General features: G+C 41.7%; 1 protein-coding gene across 1 annotated transcript in view; it reads left to right on the top strand.

The window, feature by feature from the left end:
• Positions 1-16499, top strand: part of SCUBE1 (signal peptide, CUB domain and EGF like domain containing 1) — a 187945-nt gene that overhangs the window by 39275 nt on the left and 132171 nt on the right. The window contains exon 4 of the mRNA XM_054282072.1: positions 12310-12444. Coding sequence (XP_054138047.1) covers positions 12310-12444 — 135 coding nt within the window. The remainder of the gene's footprint in view (positions 1-12309; positions 12445-16499) is intronic.

The following is a 16499-nucleotide window of genomic DNA, read 5'->3' as shown; positions in this document are numbered from 1 at the left end:
TGGGCAGGGACATCTTCCACTATCCCAGGTTGCTCCAAGCCCCGTCCAACCTGGCCTTGGACACTTGTAGGGATTAGGCAGCCACAGCTTCTCTGGGCACCCTGTGCCAGGACCTCTCCACCCTCACAAGGAAGTGTTTCTTCCTAATTTCAAATCTAAACCTACCCTCCTGTAGCTTAAAGCCATTTTCCGTTGTCCTGTCACTGCATGTGCTTGTAAAAAGCCCTTCTCTCACTTTCTTGTAGGCTCACGTCAGCTACTGGAAGGGCACAATGAGTTTTTCCTGCACCCTTCTCTTCTCCAGGCTGCACCATCCCAATTCCCTCAGCCTTTCCTCCCAGCAGAGCTGCTCCATCCCTCTGATCCCCTTGGTGTCCCTGCTCTGGCCTGGCTCCAGCAGCTCCCTGTCCTTGCTGTGCTGGGCCCAGGGCTGGATGCAGCCCTGCAGGGGGGCTAAGCAGAGAGGGGCAGAGGGGCAGAATCCCCCCTGCCCTGCTGCCCTGGGGCTCTGGGTGCAGCCCAGCACAGGGGGGCTCTGGGTTGGGGCAGGGCCAGCTCTCACCCACAGCCCCCAGGTTCTTCTGCCAGGGCTGCTCCCTCTGCTCATCCCCAGCCTGGATCCATCACACACAGGGATGTGCCCAAGACAGGGCCAGCACCAGCACTTGGTCTGGTTAAACCTCATGAGATTCCCATGGGCCAGGGCTCGAGCTTGTCCAAGTCCCTTTGGATTGTCACTGCACCCTCAGCTTGGTGCCATCTGCAAAGCTGCTGAGGGTGATCCCTTTGTTTATATCATGCTTTCTCCAAGGGGAAATCACACTTGACTAGTTGGATAGCCTGCTGTGATGGAATGATGGGCTGGAGATGAGGCAGAGCAATGGGTGTTCTCTGCCTTGACTTCTCAAAGGCTTTTGACACTTTCCCCCACAAGATCCTTGTGGGTGAGCTCAGGGAGGGCAGGTTGGCTAACTGGGCTCTGAGGGGCTTTGAGAACTGCCTGAACAGCAGAGCAGCAGTGCCAGGCCTGGCTGGAGGCCTGTACCCAGTGGTGTCCCCGGGGGTCAGGACTGGCCCCAGTATTGTTCCACTTACTCATCAGGCCCTGGGTGAAGGGGAGATGTATCAGCACATTTGCTGATGATACAAAACAGGAAGGAGTGCCCTGGCACACCAGAAGGTGCTGTCATTCTGTGAAACCCAGGCAGGCTGGGGAACTGGGCAGAGAGGAACCCAACAAAGTTCAGCGAAGGCAAGGTCAGGGTCCTTCACCTGGGCAGGAACAACCCCAGGTACCCGGACAGGCTGGGGTGATCTGCTGGAGAGCAGCTCTGAGGAGAAGGACCTGGGGGTCCTGGTGGACAGTGAAATGTTCCCAAGCCAGCAGTGTCCTGAGGGCAAGGAGGTGGAATCCCCAGTGGAATCCTGGGGAGCATCAGGAAGAGCATTGTCAGCAGCTCAGGGAGTGATCTGCCCGGCCCTGGGAGGCACATCTGGAGAGCCATCTCCAGCTCTGGGCTCCTCAGGACAGGAGAGACATGGAGCTCCTGGAGTGGGGCCAGCAAAGGGCTGTATAGATGATGAGGGGACTCGAACATCTCTCCTGTGAGGAGCCAAATGGGGGAAGACATGACTGAGAGAGGATCTTATAAATGCACACAAATATCTTCAAGGACAAGGGGCACAAACTGAAACACATGAAGTCTCCTTCTGAATATAAGGAAAAACTTCTTTACTGTGAGAGTGACAGAGCACTGGAACTGGCTTCCCAGAGAGGCTGTGAAGTCTCCTTCTCTGGAGAGATTCAAAACCTACCTGGACATAATCCTGTGCAACCTGCTCTAGGGGTATTGGGCTAGATGATCTCTAGGGGTTCCTGCCAACCCCATCTGTTCTATGTTTCTGTAATGAAAATATATTTTGTTACATAAATTGTGCCATAGTTTGGTGCAATAATGTTTGAAAAAGTAGAGAAACTATTTAATTATTTATGTTGTTATTTTGAAGGCTTAATTAAGAAATTGCTTCTGAAATTATTCAGAAATTACAGAAAAATTATGAGTATGACACCAATGAAAGGGTTCTGGACCTGATTAAGGATTTAGGGGGGTTGGATTTGTAGTGTGCGACCAATCATATATAGGGCTTGTTAAATAAGATGCTAAGCACTCTGGTCCCAGTGCATCAAAATTTCTATGTGCACAACAGGTACAAATCATGGTATCTTGCTGCCTGTACAACTGCAGTGCTTTCTTAAATAGGCCTGAGAGTGGCTATATGTCACCAAATGCTGTTCAGTACTTACAAAAAACTCCCAAACTTCCTGTATGAACATGTTAGGGAAGTCTAAGAGACTTGGTTTTAGTCACTTTAAAAATAACTTGAAGATCTCCTCTAGTCTATAAAACCTGAGTGGACCACAGGCTCAGGCTGTTAATGACTGCACATTGAAAGAATGTGAGAACTCATTCTTGTGCTCTGAAATTACATGAATACCCCAGGCAAGGACTGAGATTTGCTTTGAGTAGATTCCAGCAAGTGTCCACTTCATCATTTCACACAGACTGTTTGAGTGGGACCTCAGGGCTTTCAAGTTGCAGAATTTGTCAGTAGATGGTCAGTCCATTTGCCTTAACATGTAAATAGTTTCCCCTCTGATTTAAGGTTCTGTACAACCAATATTAGGTATCTCAGAGTAAAAGGTAAGAAAGCTTTCAGTGGAATGCCTGTAGAAAGCTCTGCATTTTTCCTGTAATTTACAGATTAATTTACATGCAAGAATCTGTTGGATTGGGTCCAGCAGAGGGCTGTGGAGATGATCAGGATACTAGAAATCTCTTATATGAAGAGAGGCTGAGAGACCTGGGCCTGTTTAGTCTGGAGAAGAGACGACCAAAAGAGGATCTTACCAATGTCTGTCAGTATCTGCATGGAGGGTGTCCTGACAAGAGCTGGGAGCCAGGTTCTTCTCAGTGAAGCCAAACAGCAGGATGAGAGTCAATGGGCAGAAACTGAAACTCAGGAAGTGTTCCATGAGGAACATCAGGAGAAACTTCTTTACTATGCAGGCAACTGAGCGCTGGCAGCCCAGAGAGGATGTGGAGTCTCCTTCCCATGGAAGACCCTCAAAAGCCATGTGGACACAATCCTGAGTAATATGTTCGAGGATGACCCTGCCTGAGCAGAGAGGTTGGATGATCTCCAGAATTCTTAAGGTTTTTCCTTAAAAAATTACACAGTGTTATATAGCTGTTAGAGAAATCCATTCATGTGTTCCCGAGTGCTAGCAAAAAGAATATGCAGGTCTGGTGAATTTTACAGGGAAGGTGGAGTTAAGGTGGTTGTTTGTTTTGATTTATTTTGGGTTCTTTGTTTGTGTTGGCTGTACACTACCAAGCCAGCTCCAAACTTTCTAAATTCTTGCCTTCTCATAAATATGATATTCCTGAAGTCAGGTTTTTTGACTGCTGTTGCTTTTCATTGCTAATTTCCAGCTCAGGGCAATGTTGGTCTCTCTTTATAAGAGGTGAATGTGGCTGATGTGTCCATCTGTTGAGTTGCTTAGTACTAACACAACTTACTGTAGCTTACATGTTCTAATGGGTGGCTGCTGCTTAGCTGGTGCACAGGGGTCCAACTGTTTTCTTAAACTCAGGTAGTCAAAAAAACCCCAGCCAACCAGTTCAGCTCTGTACTGTGTGATATAGAACAGCTGGGTTGAGTAGCAAGCTAGTGTTGCCATTTAATATTAAAAAAATAATTACTGTTTGCTGTAAAATCTTAAATATGTTCCAAGTATTTCTGTCCAGAAAAATCAGAGAACATATTTTTTCTAAATACTGTGATTTGTGTTGCTTATGTTTAGGAGAGTGGAAATGCTGAACTCATTTCTCAGGTGGCAAAAATGCCCATTTGCCCAAACATTTTGTGCCAAAGGAAGCATTCATTCTCTGAAAGTATTCAGAAACTGAGGCTGTGTTTATAAAACAGTTTTCACCAATGGAGTTACTTTCAGGAAAATGTAATTGTTTTGATATGACCTACAGGAAGGATTTCATCATTTTTCTGTTCCCCAAAAGTTTAATGAGTAGATATGTGTCTGACTAAGCCAATTCACCTGAATAAGCCAATCTTTTTCTACTCCTGCTATAGTTCTCATTACACAGTATTGAAAGTTGTGCTTGAGACTCTCCCATTTCTTCCACTTTTCATGGACCTCAAGTATTGTCCATATAGAGCATGAGAATGACTTCATGGCCTACTGGGTGCTGCAGTGTTGAGGTTAAAATCACTCATCTGACTCTAGAGAGGCCCCTAACTGTGTTACTGGCAGATAACAACAAAAATCTTTAATCTAGGCATTTTCTAGGCTCCTTCTACTGGAGCTCAGAAGGCAAGTGCTATAGACCTGGAAAATCTTACCAACTTGGGATGGAGATACTGTCTCACTTTCCATGTCAAGTTTCATGGTTTGTTTACCCCAAAAGAAAAAATCCTTTTTCATTATTGAGACAATAATAACAATATAACAAGAACAACAACAAGCAGTTTTAAGATAACCCAAACCAGATTTTTCTAATCTTGGTAGGGTCTATAAGTAAATGTAAAAGCAGTAATTATCCTGGAAGAAGGATAGTTCAGTTCAGCCTGCAGCAGTTAATGATGCTGAGGAAAAAGACAAGGGGGCATATGATAATAGACTAAATAATTTACTTATCTCAAATTTTTCCTTCATTTGATCTGGACTGCTGCTTGTTTGTATCTGTAATTAGCTTCCCTCTACTAGTTTATGGAGTAATGTTAATCCAGCATTTGCCACTTGGAGTGCCTACTTATAACTATGAAATAAATAGGGCAGGAGATCTTTCTCCTTTTTAATGCCTTTATTAAAAATCAGCTTAGGTGGGGAGAACCGACGGGTCGTGCTCACGCTGCCACTCCTCCCAGGAGCGACTCAGAGGAGGAGGAGGAAGAGCAAGTGCAGTTGTGGCCACTGGTATGCAGGCAGAGCTGGGGCTTCCATCCTCACAAGAGCACCAGGAGATTCTAAGTTTTTCAGTTAGACATTCAAGGTCCTCTTTCTAGCCAACACCTTTTTAGGTTAGGGTGAAAGGTAAAAGGGGTCTTAGCAGACACTGGATTCCATTCTTCACCTCTAGACATCACTTAGATCTCTTAATTCCATGGTGGCTCATTGTTTTAGGGGTTTTTCCTGCTAGATTTGGTGAAGTGTTTCCACATTTGCATACCAGCCCGATGTCACCCCCTTCTCACAGCCCCGGATGCCATTTTCCATGAAACAGCAGGGTGATACTCAACAAAGAGGGATTTCTAACTATCAACAACAGGTAATTAAAGAAAAACTATTAACCATAGGTGATTACAACATGAAATTATTAACAACAAATAGTTAAAGCTCCCACTTAGCAGCAATTGGTTTAACCTGTTAACTTTGCAACCTTTAAAAAAATGGACAACTTTTCTACTCATAACAACTAGATGTCCATGGGAACTGCAAACTTACACTAATGGAGCTGTGGATGTGTGTGCGTCACAGAAGAGCTTCATGCCTAGCTGGAGGCTGCTGGCATTCCCTGGAAAGTGGCACAGATGAAAAGAAGTGTGATCAAATTCACACACAATTGTCTTGAAGCCTGAATCAAAAGAGTGGATAACATGAACAAATAATTGAGCAGGAACTTTGTTGAGTTTAGGCACTGTTGTCAGGAGGCCACCTGTGAAAGCATAGAAGCTACAACTGTTACATTCAGGGACTTGTATGTTCATTTTGGAAATGCTAAAAGCTGTGAAAATGGTTTTGGTGTCTTAAGAGGAGAGAGAGAGTGGTGCCCAGTTGTTTAAGAAAGGACAAACAACATCAAGGGAGTTGAACTTGATGCAACATCCACACAATATCCATGGGGCTGTTACCTTCAGCTCAGCAAGTGGGCAGCAGAGTTAAACTGGGAGTTACGTGTGTGTTTCCTAGGCTGTACAGAGCAAAGAAGTCTCTTGCAGCTGCTTTTACACCGTGTTTGCCTACTGTGAAATTTAAGACATTCCACTGTGTGTCAGAAAATAATTACAGAAAAGATTTGAAGCATCCTTTTCAAGTTGTGCAGGCAAACAAGATGCCCAGTCAGTGGGTGCTGAGTGGGAGTGGATAGGTGATTGCAACCCATTAAAAGACTGAATTCTCCAGGACAGATGCAGCCATCACTTTAAGTGTTCTATCCTTGTACATATCAAAAGAGTGCTTCTAGAGATCAATTAATTCATCAATGACTTTAAAATGATTGTAGTATTCATCACCCAAGAACATTCTTGTGATTGTTTCTTTATGTCTCCCATCTGCAAAATGTGCTTTATTTCTTGGGGACAGGTAGTTTTGCACACTTTTTGTTGGTTTGGGAGGTGTTTTTTATGTCTAGTTCAGTAAACATTGACTACTGTAGGATTCCTCTTCTGTAAGTGCATCTTTTCTCACCAAGGGCTCTAGTGGGTATTTTTGCAACTGTGGGAGTGAATGAAGCATTGAATTCAGGGCTGTGGTGCTCTTTCTCCTTTTCTTCACCAGATTTTTCAGTTTCTGAAAGGAGGGGACAAAAGTAGAATCTAGCCTTGTGCAAATAACAGAGAATTCAGGCCCAGCTTTTAAATTTTTGATGAAGTCTGATTTCAGATCTGCTGGAGATACAAATGCTGTGTACATAAGTAGCAATGTCTCTTGCCTCTATACTTCTCCCTGCATGCTCATATGAAGTCAGTCTAAGGAAGATGGTTTGGCAGCTCTTCCAATTAGCAGTGATTCTTGTTTCCATGGCCCCCTCAGCTGCTGCAAGGGATCACCCTCCCTACCTTCACAGCGTGTCACTGCTTGTAGGAGCATTCCAGCAGGAGCACCTGCCTGCAGCCTCTGATCTGATACCACTCCTACATGCCAGATTTGCTCTTTGGGCTCACATGGGTATCTTGAGATCCCATCTTCCAAGACACCCACTCCAACAGAGCATCACGGTACTTGGAGGATTAGAGAAGTGAGAAGAGTGTGTTCCAAATTCTGCTGTCATTAAAGGTTAACTCACAGAAATGAGCACATTTTGTTTTAAACATGATATACTGAAGTCATTTGAATTGTTTCTGTGATTATCTTATTTGTGTATTGCTGTGCTTCAGGGTTCAGAATAGATGAGAGAGACACTACGAGGATAGGGAGGATTTGTAAGATGAAGAAAAATGCAGAAAAAGCAAGTAGTGAATGAATATTTACTCTTTCTCACAATAGTGGAATCTGAGGGCATTCATCCAGAATATGAAGTAGCATTTTAGAAATAAACAAAAGTATGTCATTTTTACAAAACTTATAATAAAATTAAATCTCATAATTGAATTGCAGAAGTGATTGCACCATGATGTTGGGCTCATTGGAGATTAGAGAAATCACACAGGAAAGACCCAGCAGGACAATAGTCTAGGAAGTGATTTAGGAGTTGATAGGTGTGTGGTGCTGAAACCTGGGAGAACATGTCTGCAGTGGTATTGTCCCATCTTTACAGTCTTCTCCTGAATATCAGCTACAAGGACAGTGTCAGAGATGCTGGGCTAGGTGGGACTTTGGTATAATTATGACTGTATTAAATCCAACACTGTGATTTTTTAAAATTTTATTTAGACTTTTCAGCCAGCTTTCTGACTAGAAATATTCAGGATATAATGATTTTAAAATTCCAGAATCAGGCACTTACATTTTCCAAGCCTATGGTTGCTAATCTTTTCCCTTACAAATGCAAAATATCCCAAGTGGTGTTTTGTTGCTAACATTTGTGTCAAGTCCGCAGTATTGCTATCAGTTCTTCATCTCTCTGTCATGATGTTCTGCGCTGGTTAAATAGGCATCTTAGAGATATCTTCCAAAAGTTTCTAAGAGTCACTTAGAGGAAAAAAAAAAAGCAGGATCACCTCCTTAGATCATGAGTCAAAATCCTGTTTTTGAAAGTCTTGGTGCAACAGGAAGTACATTTTACTATGGTTCCCAAATGCTTTGGTGATTTTGAAGACTCAGATTTCTGAGGGTCTTAAATGTTCATGAAAATGCTGACATAAAAATGTCAGAAGGAAGGAAGAGAAGATCAGGGGAGGAAGAAAACAGTGGACATACTGTTCCTGGCATTGACTCTGTGTAGTGTTTCCACTTGTGTGTCTTCCTGCTCGTGGTTTTGGTTTCAGGTACCCTTAGCAGACCTTTCTCCCTCCATGGTATCCAAACAGGACACTCTGCTGAAAGAGCTTCTTCAGGCCAAACACTGCAGGAAGCTCTGTGCCAGATCAGGGTGAAACACCAGTGAAGTTAATTTGAAAAATTCATCAGATAAATTAAATGAGAAACTGAAAACATTTGTTTATTTAATACATAAAACATTCATCTTTATCAACTGTAATATTTCCTACCCTTTGATACTGTTCCACACTACCACTCTCCAGAGGATCTCATCTTACTAAGGTACAGAACACGAGTTTGATTATATGAAGGCAGTGGGCCAAAAAGCTAGAGGTCTTATGCAAATTGAAATCTGCATTCATTTGCATAATGCTTCTGATATCGAGATATAGATATAGCTACATATGTATGCATTTATGCAGCTGTTATCTCTCTGTCTCTGCTGAAAGATCCTTCTCCTTTCCCAGCTTTCCCTGAGCTGGCTCTTGCCCTGGTCCTGGTTGTCCTTGATGAGGACTGGCCCCTCTGAAGTCCAGGGGCTCCTGTCCCTGTGAACATAGCTTTGTCCCTGGTCTAAATTCTGCAGCAGCAATTCTTGCTTTTGTGCTGGTGGTGATCGGAGCTGTTTATTTGTGCTGCTAAGGAGCAGCTAAAAGCTGTGGAAACTGAGCTATTTCTAGGTGCTTCCAGCAGCAGTTGGCTTTGGCAAACAGAATCACAGGACAGTTCTTTTTGATGAGCATTACAGAGGATGGCTTAAGGATGTGTATTCACTCTCTACTAGTTCTTCATCCTCTTTTTGAGGATGAGGGTGGGAGTAGCCATGTGGAATAACCATCTGAGCTCAGCTCAGGTGAGAATAATTTAACATTCTTTAGTGGGTTTGGATTGTAAAGACTTGGTGAAATCTTCCTGCATCAGTTGGGGTTTGGGACTCAGCTCTCCTGTGAGCACTGGATAATGTACTTTAGGAGCCAGCACACTATCAGGTGGGGAGACCAAGCTGAAACTTTTGTCATATAAGGAGGATGGGAAATGGATTTGACTTTCCACACACCAGTTTAAAGGAATGGAGGCTTGCTCCTTCTACCTTGAGGCTGCCATCCTCAGAGACAATCTGAATTATTGTCTCCTGACAATCCTGAATGATCAGTGGTACCTGATTTTGTGTAAAAGTTTATGAAAGAAGGCCTGTCTATTGCTCAAAAGAAGAGAAAAATTCTGTTTCATTAAGAATAGAGTAATAAACCAAGTAAGCTTTGTATTTGTGCTTAATAAATTTAAAAGTTTTTAATATGGGTTTAGTTGGGGCTTAGAGTAGGTGTTTGAGTCACTTTTATGCCATAAGTGACTTTTTTCAAATCTCCAGAGTTAGGCCCTGGGGTACAGGTATAAACTGTCACACCGAGTTGGCACCAATTAAAAGCTCCTGAGAATCTACTCTCAGTTTTTTTCAAAACAGTCAACAGCCATGTTTGACATGTAGAGAGGCAGCAAAACTGGAGCTAAAAAAAGCTTTGTTGAAAATCTGACTACTTATTTTGGTGTTTATGTAGAACTTAATTGCTAGAAAATCTGGTCCTAAATTCAGTCTCATCCATGTTGAACTACCAATGTTTCCACTTTCAGGTGGATGAATTGAGCTGCACTGAATAAGAATTGGACAATGAAAAAAAGAAATAGGCCCTTGGCAGGTGTTTCATTTGTGAGATTTGAAAAAATTCAGAGACATTAAGGAATTACTCTGCTAGATCTACCAAAGCTTGAGCTTCTTGGAGTCAATGGAGTTCTCTTGCATAACTTCAGAAATCTATTTTATGCTGTTCTCTCAACTGCATTATTAACAAACTGATAGGTTGATCATGAAGTGACTTTATTGGAAAGAAAGTTTACCAAGTGAAGAATTCAGTAAATATTTTCCAGGCATCCATGTTCAATAGATTGCTTGGTGTGATGAATAGTAAGCAATACTGCCCTTTAAGACTGCAGTAATACAAAGTGCTACAAAAAGCCTAACCCAGTCTCAGGATTGAGACCTGAGAACATGTAAATCCTCCACCATCAGGCCAAGATCCATTGCAAGGCATATGTTTGGTGTAGAGTAGTCCTAGATCCCACCTGTTTGCTTTCTTCAAGTCCTTCATCAACACGTACTAAAATAATTTGGAGAGTAGCAATTGAACACAATTGGAAGAAATTCCTCATAGAAAATCCTTTTAAAGAGTTTTGATTGTAATAATTTTATTCTAGCATATGGATTTAGGGCTTGGTGATAAATTGATCTCATTATGGAAATGGTAAGTGATTAGCATTTGCTATCAAGAGCAGAAAAAAAATGTTTACAAATCAATGCATTCGTTTCAGAGTATTCATGAGAGTTGAAAGGCAACTGTTTGAGTTACTTTGTGATACCATAAACAGAGCTCTGGGAAGACCACATACTTTGTAGCATAATTTGAGGTTTGTGCATGTACCAACTGAGACTTTCCTTCAGTAAGTGCTCAGCTAATTTTCCAAAAAGGAGAATCTAGATTCCAGGCTGCTGTTCTGAAGGAGCAAGTTTGAGTTGGCACTGATAGGGCAGCAAGGCCTGCTGACTGACAGAGGAAGGGTCTAACCAAGATTATTTTCCTTCTTGTGCAGGAGTAGGCAAGGAAAGTCTTCACTTTCCCTTTTCCTCCACACTCCCAAAATCTCCGATTGGGTCGTGACAATGTTCACATCTGGAAAAGAGGAAGAACTGAGGGCTGGGAGGATTTTGATACAGAAAATTTGTCAATAGCACTTAATATTTCCTGGTAAATAAAAAAAAAGGAGAACTGTCTACACACTTACATTGTAGTTCAAGACAGAATGAGACTGCCTAGTTTCCCTGGGTGCTGCTGTAAATTACCCCAGAGCTTTTTTCTCTGTGACAAAGAGCTACAACTGCTGTCACATGAAGGCAGCACAACAGCAATAGCTGAGCTGGAGCTCATGGCCAGCCCTGCATTCAGAGCTGCCTGGAGTTGGCCTTGCTTGCAACAGTACCATCAAGAGCAGCTTGGGTTTACCTTACTGTGTTGTGGCCACTCCTGGTGGAATTAATTTCTGCAGGAGCTATGCCAGCTTTTCTGAGGTTTGGAGTGTTGTGGATAATTTAGCTTTGTTGTGGTTTTTTTGCCCTTTCCAAAAATAAAATGAAAGCAAAACACACACCAACTCCATTGCCGACATGTTGGCACATACTGTGAAACATCTTAACTGGCTGAAGGGTCTTCATAAAAAAAGAAAGCATGGAATTTTCAGGTGGCAAGAAAAAAAGCAAAAAATAGACATGACTCATTTTCATGAGCAAAACAGGAAAATTGCAAAGTTGAATGTGGGTCAGATACCTAGTAGTGGCAGTGCTGATACATAGGTGTCTGTTAAACACTACAGCCTAAAAACAGTTACGCCAAAGAGAAGTGATGGAGCATAGGCCCTCAAACAGCCAGTAGCTAATGCTGCCTTTGTGGTTTAATATATTTGCTTATTAAAATGACAATATAGACACAGAACATTTAGATTTAAGAAGCCTTCTTTTCACTAAACAACATTAAACAAACTGACAAAGTAGGGGGTTATGACTCCAGTAATTGAAACATGCTGTTCTGTTCAAGACCAGAACTCTATAAAGACTCTTTTCACCCAGTAATGCCCTTTGTGTTTGCCTGCTATCCCTGCTAGAAGTTACTGTAGACCTGAAGTATGTCTTTCCAAGTGGAGTGGGAATGACAGAGTGCAACAGCACACTTGGCAGATGGGGTCACAGCCTTTTTAGGTTATTCATGTTCATTGTGCTCTGGAAATCAATTTGCAGCTCAGAATACATGAAGACTTAGGGAGATTCCTCTCCCCACTGTTTGGGGTTTTGTTTTGTTTTTTTTTCATGTCAACTTCAACCCTAGGATACAGAAAAAATAATTAGAGGGATTAATTTGGATTAACTAATTTGAGTAATCTTCATTAGCTTATTTTACAGCGTGCCTTTTTGTGTGTTCCTCACTCTTCTAGATTTGTATTCTGAATCTGTGCATTACCCTGAATTTCTTTTTCCTTCTGTCTTCTAGATGTTGATGAGTGTCTGGATAACAATGGAGGGTGCCAGCAAATTTGTGTGAATACTATGGGCAGCTACGAATGTCAGTGCAAGGAGGGCTTTTTTCTGAGTGATAACCAGCACACCTGCATTCATCGCTCCATTGGTAAGTTTTCAGTGGGTAAAATGTGCTGTTTAGAATAACCATGCTCAGAAAAGCTGAAATAGTTTGGGGTTTGTTGGGTTTTTTGTTTTTAAACCTCCACAGTTCCCAAAATCATTTTACTGGTTGGTTGGATTTGATTGATTCCTCTGCTAGCCAAACTTGTAGCAGAGCCATAAATAAGACAAAGAGACAGGCTTTGGTTTGACATACAAATTATACTTGGTTCACACAGCAGACTCTTTGTGTAGGCAGAGACAGATTTTCAAATAGTAACTTTCTGGTTCTGAGTTTCCAGAACTTAAAAATCTGTTTATTGGATAATGGTACGCCTGTGTTTCACCTTAGAAAGCATGGTATCTTAAATCCAAACAAGCAGCTTGTTACTTCTGTAAGTTACACAGCTTGTGGGGGTTTTTGCCAGTTGTGTAGCTCATTATATCATTGCAGACTGATCGTGGCTGATACTATATTGGCGCTGGATTTTTCTGTGGTACAGTACCCTGTCCTTGGGTGGATTAAAAATTGGTTTCTCTGTTGCCTATGCACTAGCAGTAGAAACAAGGAATCCCTAAAGAACTGTGATCCTTGTCTGCTGCTGTTTTGGACTAGAATAAGCAGCTTTCCCTTTTCTATGGATGTCAGACATGGAAGACAAGTTTGAGTGGAAAGGGAGAAAAGAAAACAACATAGTCATAAATCCTTGCAATTAAGTGGATTCTCTCAGTGTTCATTCAGGCTTCTGTGACCCTGGAAGCAGTGGGAAGATATGCTAGCAAACTCATTTACCAATAAGCAATACAGAATGACAAAGTAGCAAGATGAGACTGGTGATCAGGAGTGCTGTAAATTTCAAAAGGCCACACAAATGCTTCTGAGCTATTTTAAGAGACTAATACTAACCAGAAAATCATGCTTGAATACAGAGTATGAGTTTAGTCATTCTGTTGATAAGAAAGCAAAACATTGTTGTTTTGCCACAACGTAGCATCTCAGAAATGTAGATGTGTTTCTGGCACTGTGTGTCTGCTTAAACAGAATTGTAATGACAAGTAGTGATTTTGACTTTCAGAATCATGAAACTATGGAATATATATAACTGTGGAATATATATAACTATGGACAGGTCCAGTTTTTAGCATGATTATTAAGTTTTAAGTATTTTGATTATGATAAGAATATGCAATTAAGCTACAAGAACCAGTGCATGTTTGAGGTAGGTTTTTTTGTCATTCTTTAAATTGTCCAGATTTCTGTCCACCATAAAGTAACCCTGACACAGAGATATCCAACAGAGCAAGCAATAGTTGCTGGAGGCTTAATGAAAAGCACTTGCAGAGTACTGCGCTACAACCATTATTTCAATTTGCACATTATAAAAATTCCCAGCTGTAATAAAAAAAGAATCTAGTTATCTGAGATGGAAACTAATGAAATAAATGAAAAATGAGACTCTAAAGGCAAAAGTTTATTCTAAGGAATAGTTTCATGGCAGGAAAAGGGTGTGCTTTTATGGCAATGAGGATTACTAGTTTGTCAGAAAGACTAGGGGAGTGGATTTGATTACTGACTGCTGTGGGCATATAATAAATATGCATGGAAAATATATTTGTGTTAACTTGTCTACAAAGAAAATGTCATATAAGATATGGATGTTTAATTTGAAGCAATATCTTCAAATTGTTTTAGATCTAAAAAAACCCAAGCAAACTACTAAATAAACGAGTGGGAATTGCAGTGTGTTTTATGAACAAATGGTTTGCAGCTTTTCAAAAGTAAAGTGTCAGTTTACAATAACAGCAAACATTACACTGCAGTGTCATGATCCCCTAACAGAAATACATCAGGTGGGTATGCTAGAGGAAGGAACTGAGATGAAATGATCGTTCTCACTTGCCAGAGGTGCCTGAACTGCAAACAGTAAACATGCATGGTGGGAAAGCAAATTTTTTTTAATATTTGTGTTTACTTCTTTTCGTAGCTCTCACTTGTAAGCGCTGCTACTGAAACTGTTGGAACACAAAAATACACATCAATGTATTTATCCAGAATGGTGCCAGGGCTATATTGTGACTGTGCCTCTGTTGGTAAACAGGGCTGGAGTGGACAAAGGCACCCCATGCAGCCAGCGCTGCAATCCAAACACGAAGGAACTGACTTGCCAAAGCCCTTTAGCAAGTTTGTTGACTTTGTGCATAATAAGATCCATTCATTGCAGAGTGGGTGCATTTCTATCTCTGTAAAATGCATGTGCAGTCACAGAATGGTGGTGTCCTGAACATTACCTATAGTCTCTGAAGACTCAGCTAGTCTCAAACCATCGGCCACAAGGGTCTTCATGCAGTTTGCTGCCACCTTTCCCCTCCTGTTTTCAAATGCCTTGGGAAAAAAGGCAGAAGCATTGCAAGGTGCTTAGGAGATGATTGGAGTTGGGATGTGTTCAGAAGCAGGGGAGCAGCACAAAGCCTAAGGATGCCTTGTCTGCAGGCCCAGCTCACCCGTCTCAGGCACCAGCAGAGCTGGTACTGATCACCTGCTTGGATCTCACCAGCACATTCAAGTCATGGGATGGTTTCAGAGTTTAAAAAGGGCTTTGGATGTTGAGAGTTGAGCAGAGGAAGGAATACATCCCTTTTTGCACTTAGCAGGCAAAAGAATGGTGTCTTCCAATAAGAGAGATCCTCCTTAAAATTGTAGGCTGCTCTGTGAATTTTCTCCACTTCCAGAGATGCTCTGTGCTTGTCCCAGTGTTTTTGGGGTGTTTTGTGTCACTGTGCTCCTACTTACAAGTTGTGGTTAAAAGCATATTGCAGCTCATGATGGGGGTTTTTGTTCTTGTTTCTCAAATGACAGGTTGGCTTGTCATCCAGAATTGTTATTATCTCTTGTAGACAAAAAGGATTAATGATCCACAGAGAAATAATCCTGTGGATTTTTAATTATTATTATTATATTTTATATAATAATAATAATTTTATACTAGTGGGAGGCCAAGCTGACATTAAAGTCAGAGCAAACCCTGGTGTCCCAGCATTTGCATTGCTTCACTGTCTTTGTTACAGGCCTACTGATTTCTTATATTTAGTCCCAATATCTTTTGGGAGGATGCTATGCCCAGTACTACTTACTTCATTTGTTTTCGCATAAAACTGAATTTTGCTTTGCTGAGTCAGATTTCAGTGCTAGTTTACTCGCAATAATGATGGCAAGAACAGGGAGAGAGAATGGTAGGGAGAATAGATTGTAGAAGTTATGGAGAACTTATCAGTTGTTTATCTTTGTATATCTTAATTGCATGAGTGGGTATGAACACTGGGAATCATACCAGAGACAAGGTTGTGTGTGTTTCCTCATGACTTAAAGAGCAACCTGAATAAAACAGCTGTTACTGACTGTATCATCTCCAGCTCCAGAGGGAGCATGTGTTTAATAGATGTAGAGATCTCTATCGTACACTAGCTGTGACCGAGTCAGGTTAGTGGGTTACAGCACGTTTGAACTGAATTTGATGATAAACCAAAACCTCTAATTCAACAAAGCCTTGGGGCAGATCCTTAAAGTCCTAATTTAGGAAAGCTGGTGAAAAATCTAAATTTGGCTTAAAAAGGATTAAAGTAGACTTGTGCCTGTAGTTAGACAAAATAGACAGAGTGCCTGTATCTCCACTGAAGCTCAGAGTAAACTCAGCGAAGGCTTGGGTACATCCCATTTGTGTTACAACTACATAAGGTGTTGTGGGCAGGAGCCCTGGCTGCAAACTGCCTCACCAACCCAAATTCCCAGCTGAGCCCCACCCCCAGGGGCAAGTCTCCTAAAGCACAAAGGGTTTTTGCCTAGAAGGAACATACTTCAGGAGCTCTGTGGCTAGGAATACTTCAGCCCCTTGTATTCCAGCCCTTGGATGTCTACATCTGGCATAGTTATATTAATAACTATGTCTTATGTCTGCTCATCATTCACTGCAATGGTTTTATATAGCAAGTACCAAGTAGGCTGAAAAGGCAGGTGAATTAGGAGTGGCAATTACATGTGGAGATGAGAAGAGGTGGAGAAGTACC

The sequence above is a fragment of the Melozone crissalis genome, unplaced genomic scaffold, assembly GCF_028551555.1.
Source record: "Melozone crissalis strain CALT ecotype California unplaced genomic scaffold, PUWL_Pcris_2 ptg000033l_1, whole genome shotgun sequence".
Lineage (NCBI taxonomy): Eukaryota > Metazoa > Chordata > Aves > Passeriformes > Passerellidae > Melozone > Melozone crissalis.
Note: the sequence above shows the minus strand (reverse complement) of the source record. Positions and strands in the feature narration are given on the sequence as shown.